Below are 25,082 nucleotides of genomic sequence, written 5' to 3' on the forward strand. Positions count from 1 at the left end.
AGAGATGCAGTTTTGGAAGAAGCAAGCAACATATCGCTCCGCTATTTATAAAACTTTAAAAATACATGTACAAACATAAAAGCCCCTGCTCATACATATACCACCTTATTTGATCAGACCTCATAAAAACCAGATGCTATCTTGGAAACTAACTTCCTTGGGAAAATAAACCGCCTGTAGTAAATCCCAGGGCCAGCACGGGCAGCTGCCCTGGTGTGCTGTCTGCGCGAGGCTTGCCACTTTGCAGAGTCTCGGGACAAACAGGGCAGCATTAAAGCTCTCTGCAAAGCAGGAAAAAAACAGAGAGAAGCCATGAAACTCTCACAGCAACCGCTAGCAGGGAGCTGGGCTGGGTGCTGGGGTTTTGGGGTGATGGAGGCAGCCAAGCAAATAAAAACAACCCCACGACCCATGGATGTCAGCAGGTTGTCAGTGTCTCGGAGGCACCGCCATAAAATTCGCAAGCAGCAAAGGGCTTGCGGGTCGGCGGGAGGGCTGGCGAGAAAGAAAACAACACGCCGGGTGACAGCGGAGGCTCCGCGCGGGGAGGCTGTCAGCGCCCGGAGGTGGCAGAGAGCCTCCTGCTCCACCAGCCCAGCCTCCAGCGAACCACGCTGGAGCGTGCAAGCGGGAGGGCAGCGATTGCACGCAGACTCGAAAGCGTGCGATGCTGCTTTCCTGCGGGCACGGAGTGCCGGTGGTCTTGCACAGACCGGAGCCGGTTGCATCACGCTGCCATCAGCCAGGCAAAGCGCACTGGCGGGGTGGAGGGTCAGAGCCGGTGCTCAGATGCTTGGCGAAGCTTCCCAAGCTCGCCGACGGAAATGAAAGCGCGCTGAGCGCGGAGGGATGCCTGTCCCGGATATTCGGCGCAAGGAAGAATGTGGAGTTCTTGGAGCGGGCACGGCCACCCGCAGCTGTGCAAACAACCCTGCGGAGAAGGTGACTTACCTTGGCCCCCGGCCGAGATCGCAGACCCCCCGCCTCCAGGAAGCCTTTCCCCTTGCCTAAAGACGGGACAAAGCCGAGGGCTGTTTCCCAGCGGGAAGCTACCGTTTCACGGACCAGCGCGTTAAACAAGCTGGCTCGGGTTAGGACCGAGCATCGATAGCCACCGTCAGCCTGACCCAGCCCAGCACATAGTTGCTCCTCAGTTTTAGTTTATCCCTGCAGTCAAGGCAAGTTTCTCTGCCACGGCAGAGACTGCAGGCGAGAGGGCTCGCTGCGCCGCTTGGGTGTCATCCCCCACCGCAGCATCCCCCAGCGCTGCAGCCCAGGAGGGATCCCACATCCAGTTGGATGGACAGGAGGAATGCGAGGCCCCGATCCAGGAAAGCACATGCTGATCCGTCAGCACCCGAGTACTCCTGACCCCTGTCATCTACAGGAAACTAAATTCAGATGGTAGGAGAGGCAGGAAGGGAGAATGATCCGCACCAGATCCGGGGGGAATCGGATGCCCTGGGGCGGGCTGGTTGGAGGTCGCACAGGAAAACGCCGTCTTGGAACCTGGATGCAACCCCGAATGTCGGCAGGTCCCAGCCCAGTCCCCAGAAGACCGTACCAGGCACCACAGGCAGGAGAGGAAGAGAAAGGGATGGCCAGCAATCTGGGAGGCGCGGGCCATGCTCCTGGCTCCACCGCAGCTTCCCAGCCCCGACTCTGGAGGTGTGGAGCCCAGGAAGGATGAAGGTGCTACCAGCTCTGCCCTCCCCACCTCCAAATATAGGGAAAATACTATTTTTCTCCTATTTTGCCTCCCCAGACTACCTATCGCGGACAATAGATGGAGTCTGTAGGCCCTACAGTAAATAAAGATGGAAGGGTTTTTAATCGCACAATTACACTATTTTTCAGAGATGGGGTGAGGAGGAGGAGCGGGGACCCAGCACAATCTTTAAATCTTTGTTTCCCCAGGCTCCCTCAGCCTGTTTCCTCCCAAGCTTTTGTGCTACTTCAACCAACTTTTATTTTTGGAAAAATAAACCAGAACAAATGGCAATAAATACAGGCAGGCTTAGGGGGAAACTGCTGGGAGAGCTCCGGATCCTGGCGGTGATCTCCTGATGCTGCTGAAACCCCGGGGCCCATTTCTCCCTGGTGGGAGACAAGGACCGTGGTGGGAGATGTGTGGACCGCAGCGGCAAGCCCTGCTGGGTGAACCTCTTGCCCTGGCCAGGGAGCAGCTCGCCCAGCCCCAGCCAGGAAGGGGCTCTCCCCAAGCTCCCGGGCTCGGTGTGACTTTTCACTGCATGCAGCTATTGGATCCAGATGGGGAGAGGAGATGAAGAGCTGCTGGGCTGTCGCGGAACAGGCACAGCAACGAGGCCACGGGGTATCGTGGCTTGACCCTGGGGAAGGAGCCTGGTCTGGTGGCAGCAGAAATCACCAGCTGCAGCAGGCTGGGTGGATGGGGGCTTCCCTCCCCAACATCCCTGGGAGGGGAGAGGGATGCTGTGCTGTGCAACAGGCTAGGTTGAATTCAGGCTTTTCAGGGTTGGGACCAGGGATGCTGTTGTATGACAAAGAACTAGTTTATCCAGAGCAAGTCAGTGCCCGCAGCCATGCAAAATCCTACAGCTCTGAGGTTACTCATATCACATGAGTATATCTATCATATTTTCCTATGTCTCAGCTTAGAGACCCCTCTAACCCCTGCCAACAGAACCTAGCAACGGCTGAGAATCTCAGGTAACTAATGCCAACTGAAAAAAACAGAATAAATATTCAAATTAATCAGAAAAATAAAAATGAGAGAGGGAGGAAGACCCGGCAACAGGCTAGTTCCTGCCTGACACTGGGAGCACTAACTTAAATGATCCAATGACCAAGCCATCACACAAAACCCCAACTGCAATCACTTCCTTCTCTTCTCAAAGCCCTTTTACAAGCTTTGAGGACCCCTTCCAATAAAAATGGTCCGCTCAAGGCGATGGAAACCAAAAAACCCAGAACACAAACCCTTTGTTCAACTGCAAACCCAGCCATGGAGACACAGCTGACCCACAAACTCAACACCAAGCAGCACATGAGCTGATGGTCATCCCTCGCTGACCACCACAGCCTCAGCATGTCTTTACTTCACCTTGCATCCGTGACAGAGTCTCCTCATTTGTCTTCTTGCACTGGACTGTATAAAAGAAGTTTACAGAAAAAGACAAATACATCACAGCCACCGCCCTGAGTCCACCCTACTGGCCTAGTTGAAATGATACCAAATACACATATTTCCCAAGCAAGGCAAGAGTCAGACCAGCACAAAAGAGTAAGCCAGACCACAGAGAAGAGAAATGGGCAGGCAAAAAGACCAACCAAAAAAGCCATACTCTTAGGATGGGTTTCAGGAGATGACTCTGAAAACTGCTATTTTATTCCAAAGCCAGAGATTGCCTTTTACCAGATTAGCTGGGGTTAGCCCTGCCCTGGTGCCATATCTACTTGATTGCACCAGTTTGGAGGTACAGCAGCCCCCAAAGCGACTCTCTGGGAGCCTCCTGAATTTGCCCTGGGCTGCAAAGATCCCACAATGCCATCTGTGTGACCAACTCCATCCAGCTTTATCACTTCTAAGGAGGTGACTTGCCACCTTGGTGCTGGCAGAGTCATCTGAATCTGTTTTCAACACTGAACAAGCACCAAAAAACCACCCCAAAACCCAGCCTTTATTGTAGCAGAGCAGAGGGTTAAAGTCCCAATTACAGAATTGGAAACACTGTTACCCAAGAGAAAAATAAACCAATTACAAAAAAAGCCAAAAACACAATTCCAGATTATATTTAACACTCAAATTCCTCCTTAATTGCTCCAGTGTCTCAGCCAGCTTGCAGGGGAGGAGTGGGGGCTGGCAAATTAGCTCCCCCCAGGGCTGCTTCTCCCTGGGGAGCTTTCCCAATTTACATTCCCATTGTGTTCTTTAATTAGTACATTCCTACAGCTTTTCTGAGAGTCCCAACACTTCCAGGGCTGTGACAGTACTTTATAAATAATAAATCGGAGGGAATATTCAATGTACCCTGCTTCACTCCTCCCAGTGTCCCAGTCAGTGGCTGGCAGCTTTCTCAGGGACCACACACGGGCTAGAGCAGCCCACCACCGCCAGCCCCAGAGGTGGCCTTTGGTGGGGACCTCAATAACTTCCTTTCTGCTTCTTCTTCCCACCTTGCAAGCCTCTTATTTGGGGTCCCGCTTCCCGGATGGACTTCTCCCAGGCAAAGTGTTTGGAGCCCATAGTGTGGTCCCCATGCTGGTGAGAAGGGCTGGGAGGACACCTCGAGAGAAGGTCCCTGCAGCCCTTGGGCTGTCCGGTGGCTAGGCAGGATGCTGCCCACAGGCATCGTTGGCTCAGCCAGGGTTTGTGACTCAGGCTTTACCCTGAGCCATCCCAACCCCAGCATCAGCGAGCATGCAGCGTGCTGCTCCTCTGCACCAGGACCCAGCAATACCCTCCTGGTATTGGCACCCTCCTGACTTCTGGCACCCTAGCGATGCACGAACTACTTCCTTAAGGACAAAAAAAGGAGGAAAATGCATTTAGTCTGCAGCACATCAGCCAGCCCTTGCCAGGAACAGAGACTGGGCAGAGCTCAGGACCCCTCACCACCCAGAGCAGTAGGAAAGCCTCCAGCACCTTCAGCCTCACAAAGGTTTCACCCAGATAACCCTAAAAATCAAATGGGAAAAAATCCCAAAGTAAAGGAAAGACAGCACAGCCATGATCAGAGGCTCCAACCCAACATTTTCCCAAGTCTCATTAGGGATGATTTATGAAGGCTGACACTGTCGTTAACCTCTGACCACGTCCCCACTGCCTGCAGGGCATTTCGCAGCCTGCCTGGGACTGTCCGGCAGGAACGTGGGGGGATGATTGCATTTTTATCTCCCCCGTTAGCACAATTAGGTGCTTTGAAGGAGACCCATTGGATCATCTTACCTGCAGCAACTCGGCCGCTTCTCCCACGCTCGCTCCCAGGACGAGCCCTGTGCGCAGCAGTGCTGCTCACACCGGAGTGCTTGCACACATTTGCAGCACCGCTTGGCACAGGTGGCGGGCACTAATAACCTGCCATTTGCAACCCCATCTGGTTCTGACATGCCCATTATTCAAAAGCATTTGGCAAAGACCTTGGGCAACTCATTTGCAGAGTCCGGGTCAGTTCACAAGCTCATGAATTCCCAAACTATTCGCTGGTCATGCCCGTAGCCAAGCTGTGAATAGGTTTTTGGCAGATTTGAAAGGAGCTACTGTTTTCTGAAAACACCTGCCTTCAGAGACTGCTAAAGCCCACAGATTTCCATTCCTGTTTAAGATGCGCATCTAGTCCTCCCAGAGGCAGGAATAAGATGAAAACTTGTCTGCAATTACAGAGCATCCCCTACCTTTTAGCATTCTCAAGGGAGATCAAGTGACATCAGGGCCCCTGAGCCAGGGGTGCAAGTCTCACCTCACCTCACCTCACCCTTCCCTGCCCACCCAGGGATGGAAACCGGGCAGAACAGAAGCAGCTCCTGGTCTGGCACCCTCCCCAGTCCCTCTGCCTGGCCCCTCTCATCTCGCTTACGACAAGAGGGGGATAAAGGATGCAATCGGCTGCCTGTGCTTCCAGCCAAGCCCCAACCCCAGAAAGATGCCCTGGGAGCACAGGCAGCAGCAGCCTTGGGAGCATACTCCTGGTCCTGCACCTCCCACATCAGGATAATACACCAGCTGGAGCCTCACGGGAGACCTGCAAAAAGCATACTCAGCACCTTTACTTCCAGCCAACTCCTATCATGCTTTCCTCTCCCTCGACCCACCAGAGCTGCAGCACATTGCGAAGTGCAGACCATTGGGGTTTGCCGTCTCACACGTGCAAAGACGCAGCAAGTTCTTCCCTCTTGACCCGCAGCCAAGGTTCTGCTCTTCTCCTCCTCAGCTGCATTGCTTGGTGCAAAACCCCGCTGAGGTTTGCTCAAACAGCGGGCAACCCTTCTCCACCTCAAACAGCAGCCCACGAGGTTCTCTGAGATCAGGCGGTATCACACACCCGCTCAGAGGAGTGGGAGGCGCAGGCAGGGGAATACGAGACGTGGTTTGCTCAGAGACAGCTCTGTGCTTTTGGCAGGACTCGAGGGCATTTGTTTTGAAGCTGTGTTTACATGCCTTTGATCAGACGTGTTTAACTTTTCTGGTGCGTGACAGCAGCAAAACAAGTTTGATACAAGGATAATGAAACACATTGTGCGCCTGTACGTGTAAACGGCTATAACAAGGCTGCACACATCAGTAATTCAAACTGGGGGGGGGGGGGGGGGGGGGGGGGGGGGGAAACGTGAAGACAGGGAGATGCATCACGACAATGCCAATAAGTTAAATATATAAAACACTAACCCAGCAACAACAGCTCAATCTCAGCTGCTGGAGTTGGCCAAGTGGAATCTGCCCTGAGCCCAGTGCAGAAGTAAAACTCCCTCCAACATTGCAGGGAGCTTTTCATTAGCAGCTAAACAGGGCAGGAGCATCGCAGCTCGGGAGGGCTCAGGGCTTGCTCGCAGCAGCACCCCAGGGCACTGGTGTGGAGCAGTACATGCCTTTTCCAGCCTCTGAGGTTTATCAGCATCTCTCAAAGTCAGACCCATCTTTTGAGACATGCCGGCACAAGACTGGAGAGCAAAAAGGAAAGGCAGCTTTCAGAGATGCTCCTAAAATAGCTGCTCTCAGAAATGCTACGGCACACCTGGCACAATTACCAAGGACGTACTTGCATATGTTTAGACCAACTGGACCACTAAACACCCTGCCGTCATTTCAAGCCTCGTCATTTCAAGCCTCGCAAGGCAATAAGAGCTCTCTCCCAGCATGCCAGGGAAACGCAGAGCACTGCCGGCATCCTTTCAGCACGGGAGGATGACATGGGAGCCATGTGTATGGCCATAAGCTGGGAAATGTTTCCAGGTGCTGCAATGCGAACAGCCGCGTGTTGAACCGCTAATGCAGTCCCTGCCACGGGGCAAAGCCTCAGCACAGACCAGGGGCTGCTCCCACAGAGCAGTTTGGATGCAATAATCCTATTTTGGAGGTTAAAGGAGACGTGGAATAGTGTGGATGCTCTAGTCTCTGCTAGAGAGCAAACACAAGCATGTTTAATTTACTAGTGCAAATGCCAGCAGAGAGACTTTATAATACAGTCCCATGCTGACCATGCTTCAAGATGAGAGATGCCACCATCTCTCCGTGCTTAGCGCAGCAAATGAGTGGAGCACATTGGCACAAGAGGTTTCCTAATGGCATGCCACCTCACTACGCAACCTGTCAAGCCGACACAGGCTTAAGCAGTGGATCTTAGTTGGCAATAGAGGGGGAAGTGAATACTCAGCTGTGATAAATATTTAACGTGCTTTTAGTCCTGAAGAAGTGTAGCACTGAGGCCATCATCCTGTAAGTGAAAACCAAGGCTGATTAATGGGGGAAGGTACTCCCATTTATGGGAGGTTAGGATCAATCCCAATTCTCAGCTATTTGTTGAATCTTTAATGCACTTTTTCGAGAGCAGAGTTCCTTGGTGAAGGGCAGCATCCTAATAAGGCTGCTTTAACGGCATGGATGTTAAGGGGATATAAATAAAAGCCCCCTGTGAAAAATAAACAATGAGATGAAAAAGGAAGGTTTCATGTGGTCACTGCGTTTGGCTGGCTCAGAAAAAAAAAATTTGAGGTCTTCTCTCTTCCTTAGAGGATGGGTTTACTTCTTTCAGAGATTGTCCTGGCATCTCATATCTGAGCTCAAGGTTACCCCCAGACCCTCCTCTCTGCCAGGCCAAAGACAAGCTGCTACTTTGGGGAGGAGGGAGTGCTGGTGCCAGCCCAACACCCTGTGTTTGATCTTTCCACATCCTTCACTCCATGCTAGAAAGGTCTCCACCTTAGTCCACACCTCAGCCTTCTTCTCAGACCTGCGGTTTCACCATCTCATGCTCTACCTCTTCCTTCTCCGAGCAAGGTGGCCCCATACCACCTTCCATCTCACCAGCCAAGACAAATCCCCTGCCTCTGCAGTTGTATCAGCATCAACCATACCCCCTCTCGTGCTCTCAAACACCCCCCTTCACTTCTCCTTTCTCCAGAGCACCTAGGGTGAACAGACAGCTTGCAAGGCATTTCCCAGGGGTGCATCCCTCTTGGTCACTTTTGGCTCTTCCATCACATCACCCTCCCGCATCCCTCTGCTCCCATGCTCGCTTTCCATAATAAATCCCTTTTTGCTTTTCTCTGCCTCACCATCCAGTAGGACCGGCCCTGCCACCTGCAATCAAAACTCTCCCTGCACACCTCTGCTCGCTGGCCATCCCTCCCTTGCTGGCAAGCAGCACAGAACCAAGACCACAGACACGAGCCTTGTAACGAAGACAAAGAGCCACATATTCTTGCCACCCCTCTCCATCTGCCTCTGCCTTCCTGGTTGCATTATGCCTCATGTTGTTTCTTGTCTGAATCTAAACATCAGCTCCTTCCCAGCCATGCCATTCCCCTCGCCTACACCCTTTGCCAGGGATGATGAGGCTACGGGAGGTGCAAAAAGGCAGGGATGAAAAGTAAGCCAGGAAAGGTGACAGCAAGAGGCAGTGAGGTAGAGAGCGCGTTTGCAGCAAGGGAGACCAAAGACTCTGGAGCCAAGCGCAGGTTCCCATTCACGACTGGGGCTGGCGCACCCCTGCTGAGCCACTACAGCTCCATCAAACCACCAGCTGGAACAGAGTCAGTTCTCTGAGGTGAGAAAGGGCACTGGCTTCTCCCCGCGGTGACAGCAACTGGGCAACAAGAAGGCAATACCAACCCCAGGCAGGAGCCCAGAGTCTCCCTGGCCTCCAAAGCCTTTTCTCCTCCAAACAGCAAGGGGACCAACCTTCAAAATCCATTCTCTCCATCCAGCCCTGGGTCTGCTGTGATGGTCCTTAGAGGCCCCCCCTCAAAATGAGACTGACCCAAAAGCAGGCAGCATAGTTGGATAACCTCCCTCCAGGGCTGCAAGTGCAGAAACTGGAAGAGTGAGGCAGAGGGCTGCACCCTCTCACTGTTGTACGCACACACTATACATCCCTTGTACTCCCACCAGCCAGGCTGGACCACTAACCATGCACCAGGATCAATCAGCATCTCTCCCCCTACAAGCCATCTCCACTGTAATTGTCTTTCCTCATCCACCGTTGTGAACAGGGATTAGCAGTAAAGATACCAGGCTAAGCCTCTGCTGCAGATTAACCTGCACATTGTCCTCAGTGACAATGCAAGTGCCAGACATCTGTCCTTGCCCTGTGACAGGCCTCAAACATGCCTCCCTGTGTTGCCATAAGACTTTCAGAGAGATGCTATGAGACACGCTCCTCTACCCAACCTTAGCAAGCTGTCCCAGGCACTCCTCGAGCTCCCAGCAAAAATGCAAGGAAGCAGAAGTATTCTGCTGTGTCCCTACAAGCTGGCAGAGACAGAAGCTGCTATGCAACCTGATGGCATTAGGGGAAAGATCAGCACCAGACAAACAGCTGCATCCCAAGGGGGACAGCATCACACCCGATGCCCCTGTGGGACTTTGCATATCCACTGCCAAGCAGCACAGTCAGATTCACCGCATGGCAATGCCAAGCAGCGGAAGGATGCTCCCAGCCCAGGGCAGGCACTACCAAGTCCTAGTCTGCAGCCAAACTGCCCAGGTGCTCTGGCTTCTCGCCCCAAACCAGGAGACCCTTTGGCAGAACCACGTGTTTGGGAAGACGATGCCTGTGCAAACATTAGAGACAGAGCTGCTTTTGTTTACAGGCCGCTGGCAATGGCGCTGCGCACCCCACATCCTCCCCCAGCCAGAAGCGAGCTCCAAGAAAGGAAATTACACGAGCCAGAAGGTTTGATGGAATGAGCCCATTGGGCGGCTTGAAGATAGCTATTAATGGAGAGCTTTCTCTAATTGCTTTTGTATAATCTGGGGCTGCTAGGCGGAACTGGGTAATAAATGAAATCCAATTACATTTTCTCTCAGTATTTATTTTATTAAGTAGAATTCATCAGCTGATGAAGGGCCCCTCGAGGTAATAGCTCATGACCTAGTGGAAGGTACTTTTTTTATTATTATTATTTTCCCCACTCGGGGAAGCAGATAATTCAGTTCCCCAGTAAATGCAGACTGTTCCCTCTGCATTGTGGCAAGAGTGACAGGTCCCAGGGCAGGGGGGATCCCACACGGTGCCCAGCACCCACAATGTCCTTCCAAGCAGGATCCCTGCTCTGACTGCTGGAGTCCTAATGAGCACAACAGGTGACTGAACCTCAGCTTCAGTGTGCCAGCCAAAACGGAGATGGATCTACAGCGTGCAGCTTGCATGGTGTGCTCCAGAGGGATGCAGCAGGGATTAGTCCCACTGGGGCTGCAGCAAGAATCAGTCTCAGTCTGTGTCTGCTTCCCTGGAGCCTGTAGATTTTGGTGCCAGCACTGCTTCCCTGGCATGGATGTCCCATGTGCGGGCTCAGACTTTGGGCTCAGTAGAGGAGTATGACTGAACAGGCTGTGAACACCAGCGACTCAGATCCATCATACCCAGCCCTGTGCTCCAGCACATCCATAAGGACCAGCCTTGTATCGCTCTGCAACGCAGCACCTCAACCACCACTCGCTGGTGGCTTGAGACCCAGTTGCTGGTGGTACAGACACAGTTGCTTCCCTGAATGCCCAGCGAGGCCACCAACAGCATTGGTCTCGCTCAGAGGTGCCCAGCCAAGCCTTGTGCCACCGTTTGCAAGGTGGTGCCAGCAGGTGAGGCATGGCAGGGATGTCTGGTGGTGGCACTGCTGAAGCACAGTTCTCAGGCCCTGGCACACAGTGGCTTCTCTGGGCTGTGGAAGGCAGCAAAACCCAGTGTGGGTCAAGGAGGGGTTGCTTTAAGTGTATCCATCTGAGCTCCAGCCCGTGTCCCTGTGGAGCAGGGGTGGCCACCACGGTGCAAGCCCCTTCCTCCTCCCCCTCCCTCCACATCAAAAAGCAGCAATGGGGCTGGGGTTTGCCACATAACGGTGGCGTCTGGTGCAGCACTGCTGCGACTGGGGATCTTGCGATCGACTGCTGGGCTTTTCACCATCCTGCTTCCCATCCAGATATTGACTAATGTTCGCCCCTTGCTCCCAAACCCAGCGCCGACAGCCACGGCTCGCCCAGCATTCACTGCCATCTTGTCATACAAGCAATTTATCACCTGCCAGTGAGTGCTCATTACAGACGACAGACTCCAGTGTCCATTAATTAATGGGAAATACTTAGAGAGGCATATACACACGCACAAATCTGTCTGAGCCGTTTCCTACGGCACCTACCACGGGCGTATCCATGAGCTGCAAAGAGCAAGCACAGGCTCCAGGAGCCACAACACGGTAGCCAGCAGCAGCCAGCCTCAAAACAAAGAAGAATCAACACTACAGCCATGGAGGTGACAGAGTGGCATTGTTTTATTCCTGAATTAATAAGAAACTACTCAGTTTAAGGGATCAAAAAAAAATGACGATTCAAGAAAAGGGGGGCAAGCAAGCCATGCCCCACCTGCTGAGGCTTTGGGGTGAAGGTTACTCCATAGGACACCTCCACAAGGCCTGCACACTCTTTTCCCGCAGAAACAGCTAATGTTTTGCCTAACCTTGCACAGGGGATGAGGCGTTGTTGGTTGCTGTCATCCCCCCCAAGCCTTCCAGGGGTCCAGCGAGGCAGGATAAGCCCAGTCCCCCTGTGCAGGAGCAAACCCAGAGGTGCAAGAGCTGCCCCTTCCACAGCCTTACACGTCCCAGCCCCCAGCTTAGCAGCACCGCACAAACGCCCACCAGCGCCTGAGCCTTGACACCGCTGGGTGAACTAAAAATAAATGAAGTACGGGTTCGCAGCGAGTCAGCGCCAGGTTTAAGAAGTGCCATGTTTCGCTGCTTCACTGCAGAAGCCAGGCACAGAGGGCGAGGAAAAAGGGTTTCAGAGGGATCTTCTGAAACTCGGCTGGCTTTTTGATTTGGGAAGAAAACCTAAAACTGGTTTGAAAGGAGATCTAAACATTGTGTCAAAACCCAGCGCTTGATCTTTTTCAGAAGTGGGCTTTCACTTTCTTCTGCTGCGGCTATTCACCAAGCACAACACAGAAACACAAGCTATTCCCGTTGATCCAAAACTATTTTTCACCAAGTAAGCCATTCATCTGAAATCTTTTTGCCCAGCTCTGCTGTAGGAGAAGCTATCTGCTCACGGCAGCCCAGGATTTATGCTCAAATGAGCATTTGTGACTAACAGACAGACTAGATTCATAGTGAAATGCATCATCAATAAATCAGTCAATCACTTCTCCTGCCCTCAGCACCGGGCTGAAGTCTCGAGTAACTACTCAGCACTTTGTCAACCTTTACTCCAGCAAAGTCTGGGTAAGAGACCTCAGGATTTAGCCTATTGATTGCTTACTATTGTTTGTGATGCCCTGCATGCGTTAGACATGCTCCCTTCAAGCAAGATTAAATACCTGGCTTACGGCATTGCGTTCAAGGGAAATTATCTTTTACAAGCACGGGAATGGACAAGTCAAATTGCCTTGTGCAATGGTCCATCATGGTGCAAAGGTGACCTGAACCCCCTCCATCTTGCTGCCAGGGAGGGTGGCACATGGCAGTGCCGGCTCTCCCTAGGGCTGGTGTAGGGAGCCCTATGGCTGTAGCACATTTCTGCTAGTTAAATGCAATTTTGGCTGTGGCTCCAGAGTCTCTGAGGCTCTCAGCTCCTCCGGTAGTGTTTTGTTGCAAGAACAATAGAGTGACAGCTCCCCAGCAGCTTTGAGTAGCATCTCCAGCTCAAAGGCAGCCTTAATACCTCTGCCGTTCTCGAGCCTTTCAGTTTTTACATTCGTTTGAAGTTAAGCTGATCTAACTTGGGTGAGTGGGCGCAGACGGAGTCATTCAACCAAAGCCGAAGCATGTCGCAGCAGGGCTGCTGCAGACACTTGGCAGCAAAGCAGACGCCCCTCTGCCCAAGGACCGGTGCTTGTCCCCCACGCACCATCATGTATATTGAATGTATTAATATAGATGGACATAATGACCATCCTGTCCCACCAAAGGGCAAGCCAGGGATATTTCCTCCCCTCACAACCATGAAGCAAGGAAATATAGCAACCATTTGCAACGCAGAACACCTCTTATTAACCCTCTGAATGCTGCCCGCCCCCCCCCCCCCCCAGCACCTCCCTCCCTATACCAAGGAGGCAGAAAAATTGATGCCACTAGCCTTCAGCCTCCAGATCCAAGCCTGATGTCCAAACGAAGCCAGGAGATGACCCAACCGTCCCTGCAGCACATAGGCAGAGTGCTGAAAACCAAGCTGAGAAAACAAGACTGCAAATAACTTTCTCACGGGAGTCACAGTGCTCCTGGGATTTGCCCAGAGCAGCCCCAACTCCAGTACCGCTGGTGCCATGGTTGGGATGACAACAAGACCTCAGCCAGCCCAGGATGAGAGTCTGCTAGCTCTCCCACCTCTGGGGAGCTGGATCTATCCGCTCTGTATGGCACAGGTTGCTTCAGGGTTTTACTGATTGCCAGTGCAGAGGCAAGGACAGGGACCCCACCACCTCCCCAAGCACCCCTACTATGGGCTGAACATTGCTAGGGATGGAAGGTGCTTAGAAGGATGATGAAGTCTCACTTTCTAAGCATGCTTCTTCCTGCTGATACCACCCAGCATACAGGGAAAAACCTGCAGCAACTAAAAACCTGCAATTCCCCCTGCAAAACACAGCCTGCAGCAGCACCCTGCAACTTTGCAGGGGGAGGGGGAGGGGGAAAAAAAAAAAAAGAGATATCAAGGATTTACAGCATCCAAACTCAGACCACCTGCCGCTCTCTCAACCCCACGGCATGCCCATGCACAGGAGACGGCACACCGATTCCCAGGCTTCACCCACGCATCCCCCTGCAAGGCAAGCTGATTTCTGACGCTTGTCCCGCCTCCCGCCTTGTTTTATTTCTGCCTGGTGCCCGACCTCCCCCTCTCCTCTGGGTACTTTTTCTGCTGCCGTTTGTTCCTGTCCTTTACAACTCTGCCTGCTGTCACTCGTGTAACCTTGTCTGTTTGGTAATTTGTGGCAATAAAGTGTCACTGTGGGGAAAAAATACAGCGTCGCAGCGGCATATAAATCTCTGATCCATAAATTGTGCTGGCCCCCACGTGCATGCCCCTCCTTTTCAATGTAAAGTGCAACAATTTAGGGCAAGAGGAAGCAAAAAGAGCTGGTAATATGTGATCTTACTGAAGGGCAGCACTGAGCCGTCCTTGTTAGGGGCTGTAACAAATGCTGAGGGGCTGGTGTGTGCTGTAAATTGCCCTGAAGACATGGGGCCTCAGTGCAGGCTTCCTAGACCTATCCAGAGCTTAAAAAGAGTCATCCTAAAGGGAAAAATAATGCAGTAAACATTGTTAAGGGGTGCCATCAGCACTGCACTCTCTCTCCTCTATAAACAGCCTTCCTGGTGCTGAGCAAACATGACCCTGGGAGCACCATGGCCATGGAAGGGATCCAGGTGTGTGCAGCTGAGCCCTTCGCTCCTCTTCCCACCCAGATGTGGGATCCTGCCCATCTCCATCGCAGCTGAACAGCTCCTCCCATGGATCCCCACCAGCACCCACTCTCCTTCGGCATTAAGGGGGGCCATGAGGAGGCAGGTCTGCATGTTGCCCCTCTCCATCTGATGCAGCAGGTCCCGGCTTTACGCAGCTATATGCCCACCTCCAGGTTGATGACGGTGCCCCATAGCTCAGAGCCAGGACTCAGTGGGGCAGCTCCCACCCCAGGCAAATGCACCCCACATTTGTGGCCCCGCGATCCTCAGCTCTACTGCACAGAGTATGGGGCATCCACCACCGTGGTTCTCCAGGAGCCACGAAACCTGCAGCAGCCATGACACCATCTAAAATGGTTTCACAGGGAGTAAGTCCCTCTTGCTGATGGTTATTTCTTTTAATTGGAAAACACTGCTTGCCTCCATAGGAGCCCTCATTTACTGAATGATCATCTCAGTCACGCTGCAGCTCAGCATCCTGGGCCAGCTGTAAAAAGTCACCTCCAGCACTACTGCTGCCTCTCTCCCGAGCCACGGCTCCTGTGCCAGACCCAGCAGACAGTCCCTTTCCTACACCCACAGTCCTTGGCACGTTGGGCTCTCATCCACCACCCGTCACACAGAACAGCAGGAAGCCTTGCATTAAAGCCTTCTCCTGACACTAACATCTTTCTTGACATCTATGGCCCACCTGAGCAGCTAAGTAACACTCCTGTGAATATAAACAAGCGGGGAAAAGTGCATTCACTAGACAGATAGCTTGGGGAAGTGTCATCACCTGTTGAATGCCCATATGTGGTTTTGTAACAAAGGTATTTGCTTCCTGTCTTCCCCACTCATCAGAGGAATATATGAGCAAAGCTAAGCAGCACCCTGGAGACAGACTAAAACCAAGTGGAGAGCAAGGGATGCTCAGAGCACTCGGCAGGAGCCATGCAGACGAACACATTATGAACACCCTGGGGAGGAGAAATCTCCTTTCTCCCAGGCTTGGGAATGGCACAGAGCCAGAAGCCATCATGCAACTATCCTGCACCTGATCAAGAGGATGTGTTAAAAAAAAAAAAAAAAAAAAAGAGTCAGGTCTTGGTCCCCAAACCTGCCCATGGACAACTTCCTTCCTGCAGCCACAATCCACTGAAGCCTACAAAAAATGCACTTATTGTGAAATATCCAGCCCATTGCCATGGTGTCGTGCAGGGCTTAGGCATAGGGACACCCACCCTATGCCAGCGTGGGTCCTGGCAGACAGCGAGCCCTGCACGAGCCAGCCGCACTGCCCCAGCAGCAAAGGGGGCCAACAGCAGGCTGGGCTGCGGGAGCAGTGCCACAGCCAGCAGCTCATGCAGCACTTGGACCACATCAAGACATTGCTCCTAGTTTTGGGAGCCCCAAGACAAGACACATGTTGATTAACTGGAGCCAATTCAGCAGGGGCCACTGAGATGGCCAGGGGAGTTGTTGAGAAGACTGAGCCAGGCTCTCCACAACAATACATAGCAAGAGGATGAGTCACAGCAGGCAGCAGCTGAAACAGAAGGTCCCCACTGGATGCAGGGAGAAACTTTCCCCCCCTCGAGAGCCCACCAGCACTGGAACAGTGGCCCTAACAGAGTATGCTCTTTCCATACACAGGGGCTTTCAGGAAGAGGCTGGACAAAGCCCTGAGCAGCCATGTCCAATCTCAGCCTCCTGCTCAGGACAGAGCCTCTGCTGGACATGAGACCTCTGAGTTGCCTTCCAAACTGGATGGTTTTGCAAGTCTGTTGTGAAAAACTGTGGCTGCAATGTCACATCAGGCCGCTGCTTCCTAGGGTCATAACTGAGGGAAAACCACCACAGCACCTTTAACGACAACACTCAAAGCTAGGCAGAATGAAGCCTTTGCCCTTCTCCCGTTCCCAGTTTCATGACTATTGTGACAAAGCAATGTATGGAAGCAAATGAAGTGCAACTCTATCATATGAGCACAGGCACTCCTTCATGCCAGGAACTGAATCTAAAGGTGGTGACCCATTTCACCCCACCCTTTTCACCATTCCATCAAAAACCATACACTCACTGAAGATGTATGTGCACATACACGGCAAGACCTGTGCTAACGTGGCCTGAGGAACCACTCCAAACATGCAGTTTGCATAGCTCGTACTGATTCAAATGTCCTTGACAGTATTTGATGAAGGAGGAAAGTGCATGAGATGCAACATGGCAGTGGCCACATGTTGCTGCTTGGGAGGTTTAGGGTGAACAGAAGGAAAAACCTCTTTGCTGGGAGGGTGGCATGACTGAGGGCCAGGTACCCTGGGAGATGGGGGATGTCCTTGCTTAAGCTGTGAACGCTCAGCTAAACAGCCACACTGATCTGATGTAGCATTGGTGGCATTTCTGCTCTGGAGACCTCCGAGGTCCCTGTGGGTCTATGAAGATGCAAGAACAAGATGAGGGATTGCTGGTCAGACCTTATCTTGGTCACTGACCCCACAAGCACCTACAAGAACTCCCAGCCACTTCATTTGTCCCATCTGTTTTGGGTTTGTGTGGTGGGGTTTTGGTAGCGGGGCAGGGGCCGCAGGGGTGTCTCCTGTGAGAAGGTGCCAGAAGCTTCCCCGGCTCCAAGCCGGACCCGCCGCTGGCCCAGGGTGAGCCCATCAGCGATGGTGGTAGTGCCTCTGGGAGAACGGATTTAAGAAGGGGAACCTGTGGTGGGTAGGGGGATTGGAATGTGAGAGGAACCTCTCTGCGGATACCGAGGTCAGTGAGGAAGGAGGGGAGGAGGAGCGGGGAGGAGGGGATGCTCCCGCAGCCCGTGGTGGGACAGCAGGCTGTCCCCCCCCAGCCCACGGAGGGGAGACGGGGAGCAGATGCCCCCAAGATGGCCGCGACTCCATGGGAAAGGCCGCGCTGCAGCAGGCTGTGACTGAAGATCGGCCTGCGGAAAGGACCCACGCCAGGGAACTTTGTGAGGAACTGCAGCCCGCGTTGGAGAAGTTCATGGAGGACTGCCTCCTGTGGGATGGACCCCACGGTGGAGCAGGGCCGAGTGAGGAGTCTTCCCCCTGAGGAGGAAGGAGCGGCAGAGACAAGGTGTGAGGAACCGACCCCAACCACCATTCCCCGTCCCCCTGTGCTGCTGGGGGGAGGAGGGAGAGACAACCGGGACTGAAGCTGTGCTGGGGAAGAAGGGAAGGGTGGGGGCAAGGTGTTTTAAGATCTGGTTTTACTTCCCATTATCCTGTTTTGATTTGATTTGCAGTAAACTAAACTGATTTTGTTTCTTCCCAAGTTGAGTCTGTTTTGCCCATGCCCATACTTGGTGAGTGATCCCTCCCTGTCCTTGTCTCGACCCACAAGCTTTTTGTTATATTTTTTCCTCCTAATCCCACCAGCGGGGAGGAGTGAGCGAGCTCCTGCGTGGTGCTTTGCTGCCAGCTGGGCCTAAACCACCACACCATCCAAAAAGCAGGTCCCTACTTGAAGGAACGACAGATCCCAGCTCAAAGCAGTACCACAGTGTGCTGTACCTGGACGGGACGCACCTAAGCCAGAAGGTAGAACAGCTTCCTTCAGACCCAAACACTGCTAAACACTCAAAAACTGCATAATCAAGTGACAGCAGCAGAGCTTTGGCAAGACATCTGTCCATCTATAAATAGAGCCCAACCGTGTGTCCTTATCACAGGGCTTTGATGCGTTTGGGGAGAGTATTTTTTTCCCCTTTGCCGCCGAGTCCCAGGCAGCACAGATAATGGGCTTGAATCGATCCAGCTCAAGTATTACTAAACTTCCTACCACCGTGGCAGCACGCCAGCCTCAAATAGGACAAGAGAACATGTGTCTGTTCAGAGCCAACCACAAGGAGCAGGCAGAAAATTGCTTTAGACTTTAAAAAAAACAGGTGCTTTTTGCAGATTTGTAGATCAATCTACAATGTATTTTAGAGGTTTAAGAAAGTCAATAGAAACAAGATGTATCATTGCTGCACAAGAACCCAAGAATTTGTATTTCTATTTATGGTGCTACTAGCACTGCAACCGCGGGCTCATTGTCCTGCTGCTCCCTGCCACAGTCCCACATCATGACTTCTCTGGCAGCAAAGTCGAGGGAGGGGGCTCCCTCCCCTGCTGCAGTTCACCACTCTGTTGGTTTTGCCAGCACAACTTAGCCCTGGGTCTGGTTGGGGTCTGAGATATCCTAAAAGTGTCACCACTGCACCTTGTGCCTTGCTTGCAGCAAGAGGATGCAGGGACAGCTGGCAGCATCCAGGCTGACCTCCCACAAACTGGAGCTCATCTCTGCAGGTCTCCATCCATGTGGGCTCAGTACACAAGTTCACTCAAGACTCTTGGGATGCTCCAGGCAGCGCTGAGACAATCCCTTGGGATTTGTTGCTCAACCTGGTGCTGCTGCAGAACCACACAGGGCAGCAGCCTGCCCTCTGCAATCTCATCCCCAGGGATGTGACATGCCGGTCCTCTCCCGCAGACACGTCTGCCGTGTACCCACCATATCTCTTGCACCATCGTGGCATGACTTGGAGAGGCCTTGCACAGACCCCCTTGCAAGCCCTCTGCCACTGCCACCTCCGCTGCACAGCACTACAAAGCATATTCAGAATTTTTCTTCCCCTTTTTTATTAGTATTAAATGAGCCACATGACATGCCTTATCAAACCAGACCTAAATCATGCCTGCCCCTCCCTAGATCCTGTGTAATGCGCTAGCCATTAACCATGCAATTAGCCTGCAATTGCAAATCCGTAAGAGGCTCTCACCGGCTGTCCATCGCTCATGAGCAGGACCACTCGCATCCCTCTGACGGAGCCTGTCCTAATGAGCCACCAGGAAGCAGATCCCACTGGAACCAGCCACATCCATTTCCCAGCTTCCACAAGGCACAAAAAACATCTCCTGGCTTCCACCCTCTGCCTCAGAGGGGGAAGGATAATGTGTGTGTCTGGACTGCAAAGAGTTGGCCGTACACCCTTGGTGAACAGGCAAAGCCCCCATGCTGTGGGATCCCCAGCTCTAGTCATCCTTCTGCCCCAGAGCCCAGCTGGGCATGGGAAAACAGGTCAGGCTACAACATGGGAAGCAGAAACTGGCTTTCTACCCTCCCTAAGAGGCTAAAACTTCTGCAAACACCTGCTATACATCCCAGCCGAACCCCATCGATGCTCCCTTTGGGAGAAAACCTGGGAGAGGAAGCCCACGGCCGTGACGCAAGGAAGGGACCAGCGGCTGAGGCACCAAGGCTGGCAGGAGTACCAGCCTGCCATTGCTTCTCCAGTCCCCTTCCCATCTCTCTGCCAGGCTCGAGCTAGTCCAACAGCACATCAACGGGGCTGGGCTTTTATTCCTCCGCTGCCGCGTACGGGAGGGCGCCAGGGGACGTATCATTCAGCAAAGCCGAGCAAGAAACAAGCAGCGTTAACCGTTAGCATGTGTGTACGGAGACCCCTCATAAACTCTTTTTTCCCTTGCTCCCATCTGCCTTGCTCTGGGCCACTAAATCCAATTCAGCAGCGCTCAGAGCTTGTACCGAAGCTGCGACACATTTGTCAGATCCCTGACTAGACCCATGGCTAATTTTACAATGCTAATTTATCTCACTGTATTATATCGCTTTCATTTCATCCCCCTGGATCCCATTACTGCCAGTGTACCTTGTAGCCAGCATGTAACAGTAATTGGTATTATTAGCGACGTACCCTCCTCGAGCTGCTCTATTTGCAGAGCTGTGAGGAGTCCCATGGGTGGGTCGGTCCATAACGAGGATGGGGAGGGAAGGGGTCCTTATCCCACAGCACTCCATGGATGACACCACCGGGCAATGCTGAGGGCAGCGTTTTGCTGCTGCAGAGCACCTCTGCATGCCCAGACCCCAGCCCGCTCCCCACTGCGGCTCCATCAGGTGCTGCCCATGCCTGCGGTCCCTTAACTTTGAGCTTTTAACTCCACAGCCCACGTTCAGCCTTGCACACAGGGAGCATTTCTGTCCTTGCCTGTGGCTTCAGAGGATACAGGACTCTGCCAAACCAGGGTGAAAGGGGCTGCAAAACACCCCTGGGAAGCACGATGTGGGGGAAGAGGGCAGGGGAGCTGCACAGGGAAAATTCATGACACTTTTTGCTATTTTTGCCAACAGTTTCTCCTCTTGAGTGTAAGCTATTGCTTTTTCAAGATCAACGTAATTAAAGCCACTCAGTTTTAGCTAAGTGGGAGGCTGCACTAGTCAAACAGTGACAATTCCCACTTAAGATGTCCTTGCCTGGCATTTAGAGACTTGTTAAATTTTAATTCATCATTTTAATTTCTCAAGCATAGCACCAGCAAGCATCGGCTTCCCCAGCATGGCTCCACAGGGTCTGCGTCCCCAGATGGGGCAGCCCCATCCACAGGCCCCTCCCCTGCTCCACCATGGTCCCCATGGCTTGAAGAAGATGACCCCAAACCTCTCCTCAAGCAACACTATGTTATCACTATGTTATCCCATACAAAGAACACATGCAACGTGTCTCAGAGGTGGAGCAACCCCTTGACCATGGCTGCTGATAGTGGTGGTCTCCCAGGGGGATGCAGCCCTTTTTCAGCAGAGCAGAGCCCAGGGAAGTTCATCACATCTATGATGCTGCAGCCTCCAGTGCAGGAAAGCAGAAAAAACACTCAGCAGAGCTGAGAGCTTGAGGTTGTGCTTGTCTGTGAGAGGTGGCACCTCACCTCCCACCACAAAGCAGGGCTGGGTAATACTTACCCGCTCCAGAGCAGTTCAGCCATCATGGAATCTCTGCTACCCCAGTCAGACCACACATCCCTGAGCTGTCCTAAGGGCTTTGAAGTGGAAGGGCTCTCTACGGAGAAGCCTCCCATGTACAGTCCACGTCATCTGCATTTTCCAAGCTGTTCTCACAAACCTGGCCCTCCACAACCTAAATAACCACTGTCAGTATCTGCCCTCTTTGCACAGTGGCCATGGGGCTGCTCACACACCAGAGCCAGGAAGAGCCTTTTGCCACACTTTAATAAACGCCATCCTAGTCAAAAGACATATGGCCCGCAGCTCAACCACAGCCACGTGGCCCAGAGCACACCAAATGAGGACAAATCAGATGAGCAAGTGTTTTAACCCACCTCTTACCTCTCAACCAGTCCAGAGTCCTTGGGGTGTCCCCAATTTTTCATCCACGTCTGGGGGATTCTTCTGGCTGCTTGACCAATCCTCGCCGCTCAGATCTGGGATTTTCTTCAACAAAACAGAAGAGACAACCTGTCAGGTTACCAGGTGGAGCTCCGCCACCACTTCAGGTTTAGAAAACAACCAAGGGAGGAGGGCATCTGTTTTCCAGCCCTGACAGCTGGGGGTAACCGGTGTAAACATGAGGCTAGTTTAGATGAAGAGCCCTCCCACATGAGCATCACAGTCCAGCCCCAAAGCATGCATTTGCTTAAATATTTTGATTTAGAGACATGAAAGGGGAGAGGGGAAAAAAAAATACTGCAGCTTGGGCCATCTCTGATCTTCTTTAAAGACAGACAGCAATGCTCCCCAGCCAAAACAGTGTTACAGCACTAAAACGTCAGCCCAGCACCAAGGCATTTGCCCACGAGGTCTTGCACTGCCTAAGCCCTAATCCTGCAAAGCCTCACACACGTGTTAAACCACGCAGGGAGAGGCCAATCCGACTGAACCTGGGAGTGTAAAGAGGAAAGCACGCACGTATGGCTTTGCAGCACGGACACTGAGGACTGGAAACAGGAGAGAGACTTTCTGTGCTATGTGTGACGTGCTGCCTAGTGAGGTGGAGTCTGAGGCATTACTGTAACCAGCCGTGCCTTCAGTTATAGCAGCAAATACGCTTTTTTTGTGCTAGACAAACAAATTATCAGTCAAGATCTGTGCTCATTATCTAGCTCTTGTGGCTGAGCTTGTGTTGTTCTCCCCCTCCTTTTTAAACAGTTTGAGGAAAAAAAAGTCTTATGGTTCTGCCTTATTAAAAACGAAAATAGGAGCCAAACTCCGCTGGCAAGAGGTAAGTCTGGGAGTCACTCCTGCAGAGCCGCTTTCCCACGGGTGACAGCGACTCCATGCCTGGAACACCATGTGCTTTAGTTAGCACCCGACCCCGAGTCTACGAGCTTCTCCAAAGGCCCCCCCCCGGGACCCCACCCAAAGCCCAGATGAGTCAGCCAGAGGATGCTACAGAAAACCCAAACTACAACTCCCACCCACCCCACCACCACCTACAAAACCTCAATAAATAAATAAACTCCCCCAAACTCTGCTGGGTGCCTGATGGAGAAACCCTCATTTGCAAAGCGCTGGGAAATAATTAAAAAGTTTTCCCAGAGCTTAAAAGGAGGGAAGCGGACCGTTTGTCATGCCGGCAGCCATGGTGTGCCGCAATTTATCATGCTTGTCAGGTGTCAGCCAACGAAGAAATTTAACTCCAGCTGCCCCAAGCCCAACACCCGCAACGCCCCATCACTCAAAAGCTGCTCTGCCAGGCACCCCAGAGCTGACAAGTGACTGGCAAGAAGGGGAGAGGGCTCCTCCCCACCAAGCCTCCCCTTGCTTTGCAATGCCAATGTAACTTTTTATTTTTTATTTTTTTTTACTCGCAGATGAAGCGGAACAGAAGAGACCAGACTACAGCAAGCGGCAAGGCTCATTCGTCACTACCTGCCAGAGACCTGCCTGGGCTGTCGCTCCAGCTTGGCAGGGATATGACAAGAGAGATGGGTTTAGCACTGAGCACCCTTGGGGAGGTTTTTGCAGCATCCTCTGCACAAGCCATAAGGACGTAGCTCTTGCAGGGACAGTGTGTTATGCTGGGTACAAAGTGCAAAATCCCGATGCCTTTGCTGAGAGATGTCCCTGGAACCTGCTCATATGGAAAGGACTGACACCCCCTGACACCTCTGTGCCTCATCCTGATGAGATGCGCGAGCCCTGCCACAGGTCCAGCACTCCAGCTTTCCCCATGGAAGTCAAAGCATGGATTTGTTTTTTAAGAACCCCAGACTGAGGTCAAATTGGGTTTTGGAGGAGCTCAGCACGCCCAAAGTAGGTCACCAGCTGAAGGACCTGGCTCAGGGCATGAGCTCCCACTGAGCCAGCGAGAAGATCTGTGAGCTAAACTGCCCCAAAAAGAGGGGACAGCCTTGACCGCAGCTCAGGTGAGGAGCAAGTATCACCAGCCATAGAGCAGGGACAAGTCCTGTGGCAGGTCCTTGCAGGAGGGTTTGCACCAGTCTTGAGCTCACCCCACATCACCAGGACTCCAGGTCCCAGCAATACCACACTCAGGACACTTCACCAATGCGACATCTGCTTTATAGGGCCTGACTGGGCTGCCCCCAGAAATACTCTTGGCAATTTCTGTAGCAACAAGCTGAGTTAGGAGAAACCTGCAATCGTTGCAATGCAAAAGCAGTAACTGTTCAAACAAGTCCCTTGAAAACCCTGAAGGAAGCCCAGCACGCATTGCATGCTGTATGTCTCACACGACGCATCTGCATGCTACAGCAAGGGCTAAAGGCGTAACTGAACCACTTCTTGCAAAAAAACCCAAAAGCCAAATACACAGCATTTGCCAAAAATCTTTCTACCCAGCACAAGCCAGGGCTATGTCAATCAGGGATCAATGAGTTTTACTTGTACCAACAGAAGGGGCCCACAGTTTCCCAGGAGCAAGGCATCCCGTGCAAGAGCTGGGGCGTAGGTTTTGCACTCACATGTGCTCAAAGCAGCGCAGTTCCTGATGTGGGAGCAGAGCGGCTGCTACCTCCCTGCACACGCCATATATAATACACCCACACAGCAGTGTTTTTCAGAGGCTCACAACTTGGCGCACGGAAAGTGAATTTTCATGGCGTCAGCAACAAGCAGATCCTTGACACCTGGCTGAAAATCTTCCCCATAACTATCAGACCCGCTCTCACAGCGCGAAGATACTAGAGTTTCTTCGGTACAACAACTGTAAGAATTTTTCTTTTCTTTTCTTTTTTCAAGCTGTGGATAAACTAATGCCTTTTTCTCCCCCAAACTGCATTCTGAGAGCAGCTTAAAACCCTCTTTGCTAAAATTTTCCAAAAAAATTCAGCCGGAGGCAGAGACATGTGAAGTTTCAGTCCAAATGGTTAAAGGCTGGCGTAGTTTCAAGCAACTGAAGACAGGGGCTTATAATCAGAAGTGTCAGGCAACCTTAATTATATTATTTCCTGAAGGAAATAGTTTTCCCTGCCGAAGTCCAGAAGTTATTAAAAAAAGTTGACCTCACTGGAACCAATCAAGATGGAGACAAGAAGCCTGTGATGGATTTTTAAGGCAGGCGAGTTCACGCATCTGTATTTTTGGGGGTCCAGGATTTTTGGACAGGTGTTCCCGGACAAGCCTGGCCCTGCAATAGCCCCACGGCCAGCAGCCAGGAGGCAAAGCCCCCTCCATCCATCCTCCCAAAGTCCCCCAGGCAGGGGGACATGGAAGCCCCA

The 25,082-nt window shown here is 52.4% G+C and overlaps 1 protein-coding gene across 6 annotated transcripts in view; it reads right to left on the minus strand.

The window, feature by feature from the left end:
* The window catches only part of CNTFR (ciliary neurotrophic factor receptor), a 212,789-nt gene that overhangs the window by 136,859 nt on the left and 50,848 nt on the right, over positions 1 to 25,082 (minus strand). For 2 of the 6 annotated variants that reach the window (XM_030005484.2, XM_030005485.2), the window contains exon 2: positions 21,730 to 21,834. Coding sequence is in view for 1 of the 6 variants with exons in the window: in XM_030005483.2 (XP_029861343.1) it covers positions 5,880 to 5,918 (39 nt within the window). In the remaining 5 variants the exon portion in view is untranslated. Of the gene's footprint in view, positions 1 to 951; positions 1,158 to 4,930; positions 5,014 to 5,879; positions 5,966 to 21,722; positions 21,835 to 25,082 lie in introns of those variants that run through there. The other 4 variants (XM_030005486.2, XM_030005483.2, XM_030005487.2 and 1 more) reach the window with 4 other exon arrangements.

This window comes from Aquila chrysaetos, chromosome Z (genome assembly GCF_900496995.4).
Source record: "Aquila chrysaetos chrysaetos chromosome Z, bAquChr1.4, whole genome shotgun sequence".
NCBI lineage: Eukaryota > Metazoa > Chordata > Aves > Accipitriformes > Accipitridae > Aquila > Aquila chrysaetos.